Source organism: Xenopus tropicalis, chromosome 2 (genome assembly GCF_000004195.4).
Source record: "Xenopus tropicalis strain Nigerian chromosome 2, UCB_Xtro_10.0, whole genome shotgun sequence".
Classification (NCBI taxonomy): domain Eukaryota; kingdom Metazoa; phylum Chordata; class Amphibia; order Anura; family Pipidae; genus Xenopus; species Xenopus tropicalis.
In genome coordinates this window covers 82,447,962-82,464,190 of record NC_030678.2, presented here as the reverse complement: position 1 = coordinate 82,464,190, position 16,229 = coordinate 82,447,962, and the positions used below count along the sequence as shown (strand labels likewise).

Sequence of the window (16,229 nt, the reverse complement as noted above, 5' to 3'; positions counted from 1 at the left end):
AAGGCAAAAATTGTGTACAGCAGAACCCCAATTTTATGGCCCCAGATTTTCCATTTTGTCGCAGCCCCATTTAGGCAAGCTACAGTTTTCTTTCCCTGAGTTAACATTTTCCTGGAATTTATGCCATTTTGATGTGTTCCCCTGGGAAACCAAAAACTGGTGTTCTACAGTAACTCCATATTCATAGTTCAAGGAATAATGCTTCATCTGTAGTGCTAAATACGTGTTTTTTTTTTTTAGTTCAAGGAAAAATGCTCTATATGTAGTGCTAAATATGTGGGGGGTTTTTTGTTTAAGGAAAAATGCTTTATCTGTAGTGCTAAATATGTGTTTTTTTTAAAGGAAATCTGAAGTTCTTTTGTTTGCTTTAGCTTGGATCAGTGGAGAGGAAAATTAGAATCTTCTTAACAGTCCCAGTTACAAAACTATAACCAGGCACAAGTGCGGATTTCATTACAGTGAAATATTAAGCAAGAAATTTTTAAATAGCTTGTCTGTGCCTTATTATATATAGTTTGCACATTATATTTCATGTTGCTATCTTTTTTCATATGGAAAAGAACTGCATATATAATGAACTGCATATATGTGTATTTGCATATTTCATATACATTGATTGCATTACATTTGAATAATGATTAATGTGTTCATCATTCAACATTACGCACAGCGCTCTTAACCTCCCTCTTGTAAATGAGTTGCAGTATGTCTGCCTTTGGAGCAAAAACTCTGACAGCCTTAAATTATATATTATTTATTGCAAATCTGATTGCATAGCAAGTAAGGTCCATTTTAAAGGCTGCAAGGAATGCCCACAAGGATCTAAGACCTCAACCCATGTCTCAGGTTCAAAATGGCATTGAATTTACTGTAACAATGAGGGGTGTATGTAACCACTGTCCAAAATGCTGATGGAGAATATGAAGTGATACAAAGTAGATGTGCTCTTTAGCTTGTTCTTATCTTTCAACAACAGTGTATTTATGCAAAGCACAGGTAGATCAGCAGGGGGGTGGCTTATTCTGACAGATATGTTTGCTGTTCTCCCTTGGGGTGTCACAGGGGAGTAGCAGCATTTATCAACCATGCTCCTTGGGTAACAAAAAAGGTTAACAGTTGGGGCACAGATGGACTAATTTCATAATACACTCACTTGCTCAGGGGGTTCTTGTACCACTACACCCAAGATTGTGAAAAAAATGTTGTAACTGTGAGAGAAAAAAAACTGAAAGAGAAAAAAACATCTACTACAACTACTTACTGTACTCAACGTTGCTCACTTTGTTCTTAAAGGTCTTCTTTTAACAAGAATCCATATCCTTAACACCAGTAGCATCAACAGCAGATAATTAGATCATTTGTTTTAAATCAGAGACTGATATGGAGTATGCAACATTCTAGGTAAGGTTCTAATTAGAGATCCGATGAAGTGGATCCAGTCCAGTGATAGTTTTCTCTCCAGAACTGTTACAAAGGCTGTGATTAAAAACCCTACCCTAATAGTCTGATAAGTATAACGCTTGTTTCTCTCTAAACTGCCTAAACCCACAAAATATAAAAATCTGAGGGATATCACATGCTTTGGTGGATAAACACTTGAGTGTAGGGGAAGCCCCAGTATCAATGGGGTTCCATAATCCAAATATAGAGATTCATTCTGCACTCCAAAAATAGTTTAAAATATACCAAAAGTCTATGACCTTATGCATTTTGTGCCTAGATTGCAGTCAAATGCATAAAGCCAGAATTCTCAGCAGTAATTAAAAATGCAAGGATGTATATTTTCATGGTAAGAGATATTACAACACCTCGTTACAAGTGTGTACTAATTAGCACATGCACATAAACCTACTCTGTCAGGTTAGTAGATTACGTTACAGACAAAGCACTATGTTGAAAAGTAATTGTGTGTATCTAAGACTTTTATCAAATCTTTTACTTGATAGCAATACAAACTTAAAGTCATGCACAAAATATACATTTACAGAAATGTATAAGTAGACCAAACACAGCTGATTCTGGAAGTTATACCTTTTGACTTACCGTTATCAGTGAGTCTCCTGTGTTGTGGCTGCCAGTGCCAGCTACTCATTTCTGAGCCTGGCTTGACTAACTTGGGTTTAATGATGGTATCTACATCAGCTCCAGTATAAAGGATTCCCTCCAAAAATGGCCTTACCTGATTCATGCCTAGATGGCTCTTTGTCATAGGGAGTCTGCCTGGTCAAAATTCTCGGCATTAAATTTAAAAATACAAACATATGTCTCTATTTTGACCTTTATAACATTATTCTGCTTGCAGTATATTTCCAGAAGTAGATCTGAGAGCACTATAATTACCAAGCCAAAAGTTAGAATGTAATGGCATATTGCTGGTTTATTTTGTGCCAGATAAGGTAGCTGAATTGCTATTGTCGACCACAAGGTATTCAGACCCTGGAAGTAAGGACTTAAGAGAAAGCTTGACTCAGAGGAACAGGCCAATACTGGAGTATCCAAGGAGTTAAACAGGCTGAACCAAGCAGAACAAAGAAACAAGCAGGGGGTTAAAATCTTGAATCTCAAAAAATGTCACAAATTATAGCACACACAAGACCTACAATCAGATTTTGAACCTGTTGGCTATGTATTTTTATTTTGACAATGAATGCCACATCACACCATCATCACAGCACAGCGAATATGATGTAGTTGCATGCACCAGCACTTAACTAGGTTGCCTTGATTGTCTTGGTTCAATATTCCAACTAACTACTAAAATAAAACACCTATAGGCTATTATGTAGTGGTGTAGATGTGTTCACAGCAGCCAGTGATCAATATGCAGTTTAACTATAAAGTAAATGAATGAACTTGCTGATCGTGTGGTACAGCTATGGGACCCATTATCCAGAATGCTCAGGACCTAGGGGTTTTTTTCCGGATAAGGGATCTTTTCGCAATTTGGATCTCCACACCTTAGGTCTACTAAAAGATTATTTAAAAATTAAATAAACCCAATAGGTGTGTTTTGCTTCCAATAAGGATTAATTATACCTTAGTTGGGATCAAGTACAAGGTACTGCTTCATTATTACAGAGAAAAAGGAAATCATTTTTAAAAATTAGAATTATTTGCTTATAATAGAGTCTATGGGAGATGGCCTTCCCGTAATTCTGAACTTTCTTGATAACGGGTTTCCGGATAACGGATCTCATACCTGTACTTATTAAATTTACCTGAACGCCAATGTTACCTTAATCAGTCATAAAGTCTCAAGACACTGGGGCAGAATGTCCTTTCCTGTGATAAGTGCATTTATCTTTTCACATATTGTATGTTTTAGTGTGATTTAGTATTGCAAGAATATAACTTATAAATGTTATTTATAGTATGTTAAATTTATGAAATACAAGAAACAATAATTTTATTACATATATGTATTCATTTTATTTTTCTGAGGCATTCATATATTAACTATATTAACGAATGCTACTGAAATACAGCTCTGCATGTGGATAATTAACTGGAAAAACTAAGCGAGAAGTTGTACACATTTTACAATTCATAGTGATCCAGTCCCAGGTATTAAAGGAGAACTAAAGCCTAAAAATACTAGAAATGCTGCATTTTGTATATTGAATTTCCTGTAGCAGTCCGGTAAGAATAATGAATTGTGCCTTTAAATTTGTCTCTGACATTGTTACACTATCTTGTAACTTTGTAACAGTGTGGCCTGGCTTGCTATTAAACAGCTAAGCTGAGGGGTCATTAATAAAGCGTTACCAACACTGGGCAAATTTACACGTGGGTAGTATCTATACATAGCCATCAAGGACCTGTGCTTAGGGCGACAGCAGCCGCCAGATGATGCCTGTGTAAATCTGGTGGCAGAGCTGGGGGTTGAGGTGCTGAGGGCAATCACAAGTGGGGGAATAGACATTTTGCACTGCCGTGCACTTGACATCACTTCTGCAACATAGGGGCATATATAGCTCCACCGCCTAAATACAGCCCTGGCAGTAACCCGCACCAACCAGTAACCAGTCAGTGATTAGATTTGTTTCAGGAAGATGTAGGTAGAACAACAAAAACTATAATTTGAAGTGAGTTACTTTCCATTTGCAATTTTTCCCAGTAAAAAGCTAAGATAATATATTATTATTATATATAATAATAATAAGGGTGTCACTGCTGCATAATTGTTTTTGGATCCTGAGTTCGATTCCAGTCTGAACCCTGTTAACAAGAATAGTGTGTTTTCACCCACACTGATACAAGGCAAATTAGCCTCCATGCAGTAATAGGGGTCCTCAACCTTTCTTACTTGTGAGCCACAGTCAAATGTAAAAAGACTTGGAGAGCAACACAAGCAGAATAAAAGTTCATGGAGGTGCCAAATAAGGGCTAAGATTGGCTATTAGGGAGCCTCTATGCACACTATCAGCTTACAGGGGGCTTTATTTGGTAGTAAATCTTGTTTTTATTCAACCAAAACTTACCACAAAGTCAGAAATTCCAAAATAACTACCTGGTTTGGGGGCACTGAGAGCAACATCCAAAGGGTTGGGGAGCAACATGTTGCTCATGCGCCACTGGTTGGGGATCACTGCAGTAACCCATAGCAGCACCTATGGTAAATGATTGACCCCGATTTTTATATTACAATGTCACTGCTTTTGTATCCTTAGCTAAAAGCAAGGAAATACTAAATAAATAACTCTGTCAGCAATCATTTAGCATTTTCTGTGTCGTTCTTTTGTAATACCATATCTATAGGGAACATACAACTATTCCAACTATTTTTAGTACATCTTGTGAAGAAACAACTTATGAAAAGGAGTTAGAATTGATTCAGAAAAGTTTCTAGTGAGAATAAGCCCCAACACTACATTGTTTCATACCTGTAAGTAATGATAGCCTCGTTCCTTCCCCTTGCCTTCCTGAAGCATTAGTATCTTGTCTTGGTGGTGGCCCCCTGAGCTTGTATAGGCCTCCCTTGCCTGGCTGACTGTCATGGTGTGCCATGTGCTCCTTTTTAGTGTCTGCCCATCCAATGACATAGACACCCCAGCACAGGCCAGGCACTTGCCTTCTCCACCTCCACCCTTTAAACTCTTCAAGGTCAAGTCTCTGAAGGCACTTTCAGGAGTGTCCACTCCAAAGGGAGCTCCATGCTCCATGGCATGACGCGCAGACACCAAGAAGCTGCTGTCGCTGTCAAGGTTGTCATCAGAGCTCCACCACCCTGCCATTTTTGACCGGTGCTTGGGTTCTGACTTGCGGTCTTTGCTCTTGCTTCTCTTGCTGTGCCGAGGTTGAGAGTGCTGATAGCCATCCCCACCACGTCCCTCGTACCGGGTCCCATTGAACTCCCTTTTTGAGGGTGTCTCCAGGGAGTGGGATTTGGCAAAAAGCTTCTGGACAGAGTGCACAAGGTGACGAATGCGGCTTGGGCTCTCACTACGCTGCTCTGTGGTGCTGGTACGCTGATACTGGAGGGTATGGAAGCCATCATGATGCAGAGGCAGCTGTTTCTCAAATTGGTCCAGCAGGGTTGGTGGTAGGCGATTGATCTTGCTGGAGTTGTGTGCAAGGGCAGCCATACAATCATCACAGTCGAACTGCTGGGGGTTGTGGTGCATTCTGGGGTATGTACCACCACTGGAGGACCGAGGTTCTGGCATGCTCAGAGGACCACCTGGGCAATCTGAGGTCACACCAGCACTCCTAGAAGGGTAATAGTGAAGGTCCAAGGAACAAGACTCAGAGGCGCTGCAAGGGTAGGATTTGCGGAGGTCAGAGCAGTGATGAGAAAACTCCAGTGCTCTTTCTCGTGTTTCGGGGATGCAGTGACATGGAGGCTGTGATTGGTTGCCTTCCCCATGATATCCTTTCATCCTGTTAATACTGAAGAAGCGGCATCTTTTCTGCCCTTCCCATCTTGCTGGGATTACCTAAGACATTAAGAGAATAGAGAGCATTAAAAATGGAGTGATCGTAAATTAGTCTGGAAAAATGTATATAATTTATATGTCATATTTCAAGACTCCATTTCAAACACCTACATCAGCCACTTTCAAATGCTCTAATTGCTGCTTTTCAAACAAGGTTTTAGAATACAGTTAATTATTCCCAGTAGTAAACTAATTAGATATGAAATACTTCTTTTTTTTAATGGGTGAACAAGGTTCAGGAAAATGAAATAAGACAGAATACTAAATATTTGCTTTCCATCTATATCATGAAAAGTAAGAAACCATTGTGTACAACATGGGCTAATGTCATTATCTCATATTAGTCTGGTGGCTGTATTTGTGTCATGGCAGCTTTATGAATCACCTTGCAACAAAAACTTATTAGTCGCTCTGATATATAGACTTCAGTGGTTTTAGTTATAAAGTCATTAGCTAGCACTTATGTGCCGTGACATAAACCAAAATGGATATAAGAATGCTAAAGGATTAGGTATTGATTGAACATCTGTCTCATCACAGTGACACAGAGCCAGTGCTAAGTGTGGGTCTCCTTTTCTTAGCCATTTCCAGGTATCCTGTCAGTTCTCCACTCAGGGCAAAACAATTGGATATGGTGCTTTTTGGATGCCAACGCAGGGTGAAATCGCACTGATGGTTGGGCAATAAGATTTTAATCAGCTAACTTACCCAGGGCCGCCATCAGAAATCATGGGGCCCCTCACAATAAAGTTTTATGGGCCCTCCCTCCTCCCACACCCCCAATGGCCCCTCCCCCAGTGACCCCTCCCATCAATACAAAGGACATAAAACTTGGTAGCCAGGGCCCCCCTAAAACATTGGTGTCCAGGAGTTACGTTTTGCATTGGTGCCAGGGCAGGTACCCCCTAAATCATTGCTAGCCAGCCCAGGGCCCCCTAAAACTTTGGTAGCCATGGCCTCCGTAAATCTACCCAACCAAATCTACGCAAGTATGGGCACATTATGAAGCACTGCTATCTATGAAGGTGCCCGCAACTAATGTTTTCATTTATAGTATAGCTACCCAGCTCATCTGTGCCTTAAGCCCTCCATTGACTTAAAGAGTATCTTTCACTCTGAATTGCTTGCATGCACAGCTTCCTTCTACTCTTAAATGGTGTAAAAGCAGATGCCTTTTTGCTTAGTTAACAAAAAACTTTTGCAACAGTGCAGTTGCCAGATGTTTAAATTGGTCTAATACTGTTAATTGGTTAATGCTGTTAATTGGTTGGTTTAGCGCATCTTTGTTTTTTAAGAAAGGCACTTAAAAATATAAACTTACGCTTAAGGGCTTACTTAGATCTAAATGGATATATAACACTGAGAGATGCATATGTAAGATCTGGAAGATTAACCTTTATTGTGTTAATAATGCCCTGTATACTTTGGATTATAGAACATTTTCAATAAACAATAAAATAATTGAAAAAATATATATATAAATAAACCCACACTCTTGGCCCAGTCTCACCAGAAGCAGGTTTTTAGAGAAAGAGACAGAAACTGCCAAACACAGGGAGGGCACATAACATTTCATGCAGATTATACCCTAGTAAAAACTGAACCCAGGGTGACAGAGCTTCAAAGGCTAATCTGTAGTTTAAGTCTTTATTAATGGAGAAATGTAATAAAATGTGCAAGGTTTGCCCAGATATTATAACCCATAGCAACCAATTAGCTAATTAATTCCTATAAGTGACTAGACCTATATCAACCTTTTATTACAATATCCTCTAAATGTTCTATCTGTAAGTTTCTTGTGAGTTAGTTAGCCTATTGTGGGATTGTCAAATGTAGCTAAGATATAATCAGCATTAAACATCAGTTAGTGAAAGTATGCTGCTGTAATGGAATTCTGAATCCTGGCTTGGTATTAGCATTATACTTCATAATAGATAACACACCCCCGAACAGATGTTTTAGGTATTAGCAAGTGTTTTAGCTCTGGGCAAGCTTTAGCCTGGGAGAATAAAATAATCAGAGAATATGTATAAAGTAAAGAAGTACTGCTGGTGCAAATTGATTGTTCTGTGTGCCCAAGAAAATAAAAAGGAAATCACCAATATGGACTAATGGAATAAAACTTAAAAACAAAAGCTTAAAAGGATAATTCACCTTTAAGTTATCTTGTTAGTTAACATTTGTTATGTTATAATGCCATTTTCCTAGCAACTTTGCAATTAGTATTTATTATATTCAAACCACTGCTTTGTTGCTAAGGAAGATATGACCCTAGCAATCAGCTGTTGAAATACCAAGCTGGAGAAATGCTGAACAAAAAGCTAAATAACTGAAAAACCATAAAAAAGAGAAATTGCACAATGTCTCAGACTATCATTGTCTACATACATATTAAAATCAGAGGTGCCAAAATAAAGATGGCACAAGCCAGGGTCTGGGTATTCCTGCACACTGAACACTTTGAAACATTGCTGCTGGTACAGAATTGGTGCCAACCTCCCACTAGAAGTGAGATATTTTATTCAACGTGAGTAAAGGTCTGGAATATGCGTGGTTTGAATTATCAAGTAAGAGTGTTAACTGAGAATGTTACTAAACATACTCGGTCATTACCAGTGGAAGTACTAAGCATACTCGGCCATTACCAATATGGCCAAGTATAGTCTACATTATAATTTATAAGGATATTGTTTTCAAATGACTACCTTGGTAACATAGTGATAAGTGCTAGATTTGCCCTATAATATTAGCAGATGTGAATCTCTATCCTGACAGTAAATTGCTTGAAGGTCTAATTCATGACAGAAAATAAAAATGCTGTTTATGTATTTATACATTATGTTCAATTAGTCTCTCTTTTATTATCTGTGTTTTCTAGAAAGGATACTTTTTTCCTACCAAAATCATTTCCATGTATTTTTGCAACCAAATCATTTATTTGTATTATCTAAAATTCCATTGCTTACAATAGGCCTTTAGGGGTCATGATTTAGGCAGCCAATAAAATCTGCAGGGGTCAGAGCTGATAGCATACATGATGTGATAAAATAAACACTTCTGCAGTAGGAAGGAGATATTTTTACATTCACAGAATTTAAGTAACTGATATATCAATTCAATTATTATTTTTATCGTTTCTGGCCCTGCAGTTAGAGGAATACTTTTCTGATAAGCAGGTATGGGAATTCTGATTCTTTGACCTTATTATGATTAATTTTGGACAGCAAAAGGAAGGATACATGCCACTGTGAACCATTATATATCCTGGAATGAATCCTGGGTGACTGGGTGTGATAGCTGATCAGAACCAGACAATGATGTACAGGAGATACACTACCTCTACTACCTACTTAATGAAGCTAGGTGCAGTCTTCAATAGGATCTGTTAATAATACAGGGACCAGAGGGAGATGCCCTGGTGAAATGTTCTGTCTTTCTCTGTATTCAGTCTACTGGATTGCACTGGCAACTGTTCTGGAACTTCAAACACTAGCTTGACCATAATCCACTTAGCAACTCAAGAAGATATTAATTCTAATTTATTACAGCCCCAGGTGCAAACACAGGGGCCAGTGTCGGACTGGCCCACCAGGATACCAGGAAAACTCCTGGTGGGCCCAGGTGTCAGCGGGCCCTCTTGCTGCTAAAAATTTGCTGGAGTTGGGCTGGTCCATCGGGATACAAGGAAAACTCTTGCTTCATGGGCATTCCCTATTCCTGTATGAGAACAGGATAATAAATAGATTAAATGAGCAAAGGAAGAATAATAGTTTAGAGAGTGGGCCCATGGCTCAAGGTTTTCTGGTCAGCCCCTGGCATTTCAGTCCAACACTGACAGGGGCATTAAAGGGTGCCTTAGTTATTATTTACACAGTGCTAGCTTCCAGGGTAATGCAGCACTCTGCACTTCTAGAATTCAGAAATCAGACATGGACTTTGATTATGGACTATGATTAAGGGATTCTACTTGAAATGCGTCAGGCTGTCTGTACAGTAGCCACCCATGGTTTAAAGGAATAAAGGACTGTTTTTATTGGACAAGAAGTGCAGCCTTTCTTCCTTTTGGGTTGCTATAAGCTATAGTCCTTATTGAGACCCCTGGGATAAAGAGAATTTAATCTCTTTATCCTCCATACCTGTTTGAGTTTGAGTTCCTGGTCTCCTCTGCTTTTCAGTGGTGGAACTGATTCTAAAACTGTGTACCTTAATTGGTTAGCAGCATGTTCTTGTTCCTGAAAGTGTTTAGATAAAGGTAAAACCATATTTTCTTCTTTGATCATAGAATTATAATATTCCCCCACATAAATCTTCCTGCATGTGGTAACCCCTCAGTTCAAATCTTACACCTTTGGTAGGGCGTTGGAAATCTTTGCCTTTAATTATGTCTCTACACTGTTTACAATTGAAACACTGGTACATCCCACATTGCGTGTGGCCTAAAATAGTTGTTGGCCGACTGGTTCCTTTACAGACCACAGACAGCACTAACCATGACCCAATAGTATTACCCCTCCTATACGTGATCAATGGTGGAGAGGCAAATTCCTTTACCTGAAGACAGGCCCCAAGTATTATGTATCAGTGTTTACTCAATACCCTTGTGACTTCCGTGTTGCACTTTTTTATTCTGCTCCTGACAAAGGTTCCTGTGGGGGACCGAACCACTATGAGGCATTATTTCAATAAATCTAATTGATTGCTGTTTCTAAAACCCATTCCAAATACCATTGCTCTGGCACCCAGGTTAGGTTTATGAATGTGGTGTGCACCACCTCTCTCTCTATATACAGTATATATATCCTTGTAGATTGTAAGCTCTTTTCCTTGTAGATTGTAAGCTCTTTTGGGCAGGGCCCTCTTCACCTCTTGTATCGGTTATTGATTGCTTTATATGTTACTCTGTATGTCCAATGTATGTAACCCACTTATTGTACAGCGCTGCGGAATATGTTGGTGCTTTATAAATAAATGTTAATGTAATGTAATGTAATATATATAGTAAGGAAAATGTGAGAGCTTTTCTGCTGACATTAACGGCACCTGACAGGCTGACAGAGAAAGCTTGCACTATTCTTTGAGACTTTCCCCAGAAAAGCTAATTCTTTTTTCTTTATTTCTCACCTGTCCTAGAGAAAATAATCTAAAATGACAACACATGTGCAACTTGTACACATCTACATAAGAAGGTAGTTGCAGCAGCTAGTCACTTTATAGAGAAGAAAAAAGGTGAAGTGAAGACTGAAGAAAGCAAAAAACAACAAGCACTGACAAGGTGAGAAAGTGGATATGAAGAAGAAAAAGCTGTAGCATTGAATTGTAAAAATAACAGGGAGGCAGAAGGTATGAGGGGTCATTTATGTCTGAAAGTGCAGTGAGTGTTAGCAAGTCCCTGGTTGTGCCTCTATATGGAGTTCCCGCAACTTCTGGTTCTTGAACCTCGGCCTGACTTCTGACTGCAATTGCCGCATGTACCAATCTCTGCTTTCTTTCTGACCACATTTGACTGCCGCCTGCCCAGACTTCTGCCTGATCCTGACTACATCTTTGGGAGTTCATGTCATAGCACTTCTACCATTCCTTCATTGAGTCCAGGTCCGTTCTCAACCTTGGAATCTAGTTCTCTTGTGGGATTTGTAGGGGAGGCTTTAAGACTCCTTAGCCAGGTTAGTGACAGTGAGTAACTTGGGCTTTTCCCTGCAGTGTGTTGCGCATACATCACTTTCATTAAAGGTACTTGCATCAAAATGCACTCCTTGCTCCTCCCTATAGCTGCACTTGGGACTGCTCAGTCCTTTCTGCCTTTGGTTCTGAATAGGGCACTGTTGTGCCTTTAGACGTAGGGGAACTCTGGAGCTACCGCCACCACCGGACGAGGCAGTAGCCCCCTAGTTCCCTTAGCACACTTGCACCAAAAGAATAGGGTGCACACCTCACTCGCACACCAAACACTGGAAATAACACCACACAAACTCTGAAATTGTTCATCACAACTGCACTTGATTTGTGGTAAAGTACACGTTTAGTTGTGTCCATTTTAGCAAACTGGAGGCAGCTTCCACAGGTGTAGTGCAATTGCATCAAGAGAATTGCCCATTTGGGTCTGGAAATGTGGGGGGAAATGGTGGATAGTGGAAAAAATATGGTGTTTGTGCTTGAAATTGTACTTTGCTCACTTCACCTTAGTAAGTGAGCATTAATACATGAACAAAATGTAGCAAGGCAGATCAGATAGAATATTAAACTTAGTCACATCCTGGCCTGAAACTAAATAATGGCTACTGAAGAATATAGAAACCAAATAAACATGGAGAGAATAATCAAGGTAGAACTTTACATACATTATTAAAAATTCTCCAATGGGAACCACTCTTTGTGGTACTTTACCTAGCCAAAATTATCACTCTCCTCTAAACGTAAGAACTTTATATAGTGAGGCTGATGTATAGAATTGCTAGTAAACTGCAGAAAAAATACAGGAATGGATTATTACCAGTGTAGCAAGCTGTTCTTGTTCACTTAAATTCAAATATAGTGAGTCCATTTTTACAAGGTATGAATCTGTTACAGTGAGACAGGTGGCAATTAACCCAATAGGAAGGCATATTTAAGATACAGCAGGAATTTCTCAAGTGTAAATTTAAAAATAAAAAGTTTGCAAAATTGTGCCTCACATAAAGGACCTTATTTACCAGACTGATTCATTCTCTCTCTCACTTGCCCTCTCTGTGCAGGTTATGAGCAGTATGAAGGGGTCCTTTTTCTAGGATTACTGCTGCAAACATGATTGCACAGATATTGTATTAAAAGTCTTTTAGCACCCAATATTCACACTGAAATAAGGAGGCTTGTGGGAGACATGTCATAGGATCACTATTAAAAGGTAAGATTATGCAAGAAATTCCATTAAGTAAAAAAAAGATTCCAGCAACAAGAATAGTGTCATACATTCATCTCATTATATCCTTTATGTGCATAAAAATGGAAATGAGTGAAAAAAAATAGCAAGCAAGCTATTATCTAGGAGCAGTTTCTCAAAGCTGCATATGTCTAGACATCTCTGTAAGCAGGGCCGTTTTAAGGTATCCAGGGCCCAGGGCGAACATCACATTGGTTTGCCCCGCAAGGAAAGGGAATATTTTTCAGTGGCCAATATTTTGACTCCTTTGCTTTTTGAATACTGTTTTTAGAACTACTTGTTTCAATATTATTACTTTTCAATCTGTAGTGTTTATTTCTAGATCAACAAACACAATTCTTTTTACAGGTATGTACAGGGACCCAGGGTTATCCAGATAAATGTTCTTTTTGGTATTTGGATCTCCATCCTTTAAGTCTACTAATGAAATCATTTAAACATTAAATAAACCCAATAAGATTGCTTTGCCACCAATATGGATTTATGCAACTTAGTTGGGATCAAGTACAAGGTAATGTTCTATTATTACAAAGAAAAAGGAAATCATTTCTTAAAATTGTAATTATTTCCTAAAAATAGAGTCTATGTAAGCCTATGGAATTTGCAGCTTTCTGGATAATGGTCTTCCAGATGAAGGATCCTATACCTGTCATAAGTAGAAATACATTTAATACATACATATAGTTACACATAAATAGTTTGCGCCATGCTGGGCCTGCAAGAATGAGCTACACTGTATTACTGTTAAATTGATTGTATACCATGTTTTATTACAAACACATATATGTTGCTGGACTTAAATAGTACAGTGATGGTGCGATACTGCTGGAAAACAAACAAGTAGAACCTCACACCCCACGTTTACACTTAACTATACAGAAAGTTAAAATAAATATACAAATAGTTAAAATGATAATGTCAAAGAGAATGTTTACAGTTGATTTGGCCAGGCACGTGAATTCTTCTGAATCCTGCTGAAAAAGCCCAAATTTTGGCCAAATCCCAAACCAAATCCTGAACGTGGTGCATCCCTAGTTAATTCTTGATTGTGTTTATTTGTTTAAGAGGCTTTTTACCCTTTTACCCTTTCTTGATTGTGTTTATTTGTTTAAGAGGCTTTTTACCCTTTCTACTACTTCAGAGAGAGCTGTCACTAAAAAATCCTTCACCTTCCAAGCACGACTTTTTTTAGTTGCTTTCTATTTGTGACAGTTTTCCCAATATTGCAGTTGAAACATTCATGTTTAATTATAACAGCTGGCTTCAATGAAACACTGGGATTATGCTCAGCAGGGCCAAACATAAGAAATGTATCAACTAATATATTAAATTAGTTAGAACAGATACAGAGTCAGTGACCCCCCCAGCTGCTCCAGAGGGACATGAGTAAAAAAAATGAAACTATAAAGGGTAGCTATCATAGGAAAGTTGTTTCCCACACCGTAGGTGCAGGCTAATAAAGCCCACATTTTGGTGGGTGGAAACAATACTATTTTTCCTAATAGTACACGTCAACTTATGTATTACATTTGAACTCTTTAAAGAGTCAGTGAGCCCCCCCTCAGGTAGACATGAGAAGGGGGAAAACAAAACTTTAAACTTCAATATTAGAAATAAAAAATAGACAGCAGTTTTAAAATTCTTTATTTCTGGTGGGGCACTAACTGAAAACAACTGGATTACTAGAACTAGTTTAAAATAAAACTTTCATTTTTTCTAATCTCTAGGTATACTCTGTTTGTCCTCTGTGAAGATCTACTGCTTAAAAACAGACAGGAAAGTTTATCATATGACTTCCCTTTAGAGCTATAAACAGTGGCCATATTCCTAATTAGGCTGCTCTTCTCTGCTGTAAACAATCCCAACTTGGACAGCTATCTTCCTAACTGAGATATTCCATACCCTTTGTTAGTGTAGTCCTCTTATTAATTTACAGCTCTTATAATGCAGAGCAATATCTTGCTGGCCCTCACTGACATTACTTGCTACAGCTAAGTTTATTATCCACAATTAGGTACATGGTATTCCTCATTAGATAAAAAACACAAGTGGATTGTGTACACATCTCCAATAATAGTATTGCCAAGTTTCCTGTTGCTTCAAATTAATGACTTGAAGAAAGTACCCTCTGTGACACATTAATGTAGCATACTATATATACAGCTTGGAAAAGGTGATGTGGTAGAAAGTGACACCCAAACCCTATTACTGTGTTGTTGGTGGTTCTCCAAATCTATGTCTGACAATATACAGTCCTCTTTCTAAAAGAATCAAATGACTGTTATGGTTAACACCTATTCATGACTAAGGGTAGTATTTTAGTGATGTGCAGGTCAAGTAAATTGAACGCGTTAGGGGAAGAACAGTCAGAAGGGGGAGCGCCAGCAAAGGTCGGACTGGGCCTCCGGGGCCCACCGGGATTTTTCCTGGTGTCCCGGCGGCCCAGTCCAACCCTGAATATTTACTATCCACGAAATTTAGCTCACATATTTAAGGGGTTAAATATCTACTAAGAGAACAAGAAATAAAGTATATTTTAGAAATGCAAATGCGAGACACTGAACACAAATAGTTAAACACATTTGGCAGTTGGCTGAAAAGGTTCTGGGGTGACAAGGTTAATGGAGCAATGCCAATAGCATGCAGTCAAGGTAATGACAGTTTAGGGTTTGTGATGCAGGAATGAAAGGTAAAAATAAACTGTATATGGTATGTAAGTAGTGGTTATACAGGGAGAGGAAGAGTTATGTACAATGCCAGGCCTCCATCAGCATGTATGCTATATAAACTACATGTATACCTGTTAGTACCTTAGCTATTTCTGTCATAGCTGAAAAGGAAACTGCTATATTTGAAGTGGTGTCTAAGGGTAACATCAATGCTGTAAGGCCTGCATGCACAAGAAAGGCTTCCATGATGCTTTCCATACAATGGTAGAAAATGAAAGGTATATGCCATAAAGCCAAATTATTCAGAAAATGTGGGAATCGTGCACATATCATTTTGAGGGGATGTTTTTCTGTAAGCATTTTTGGGCTTTCAGAATTGCAGACTGCCCTTGCCAGCCTCAGGGGATATTTTAACGGTGTCGGTGAATAACTGCTGTATGTGAGCAATTAAATCTGCTGATTCTAGCTCCTCTGCTAGCCACTAATGAGGATGATCAATCAATAAGGGGAAAACAGAAGGGATTTGCTCATCTATACTACTTTAACCCTTTTGAACACCAGAACTCTCTGTTGTAACATCTGTTCCTAGGTTTGTGGGTATAGAGATGATTTAGATAGCAGGTGCTTTAGACACAATGGCATGTCTACCTGTAATGGGAAGATTCTAAATAAATGGGCATGTTGTAAAAGATCTGGGGGTCATTTATA

The 16,229-nt window shown here is 38.7% G+C and overlaps 1 protein-coding gene across 5 annotated transcripts in view; it reads right to left on the bottom strand.

Annotated features, from left to right (window-relative positions):
• The window catches only part of dlgap3 (discs, large homolog-associated protein 3), a 158,498-nt gene that overhangs the window by 61,753 nt on the left and 80,516 nt on the right, over window positions 1-16,229 (bottom strand). For all 5 annotated transcript variants that reach the window (XM_031895633.1, XM_031895634.1, XM_012956347.3 and 2 more), the window contains 1 exon segment: window positions 4,884-5,936. In XM_031895633.1, coding sequence (XP_031751493.1) covers window positions 4,884-5,879 — 996 coding nt within the window. In that variant the 5' untranslated portion in view covers window positions 5,880-5,936.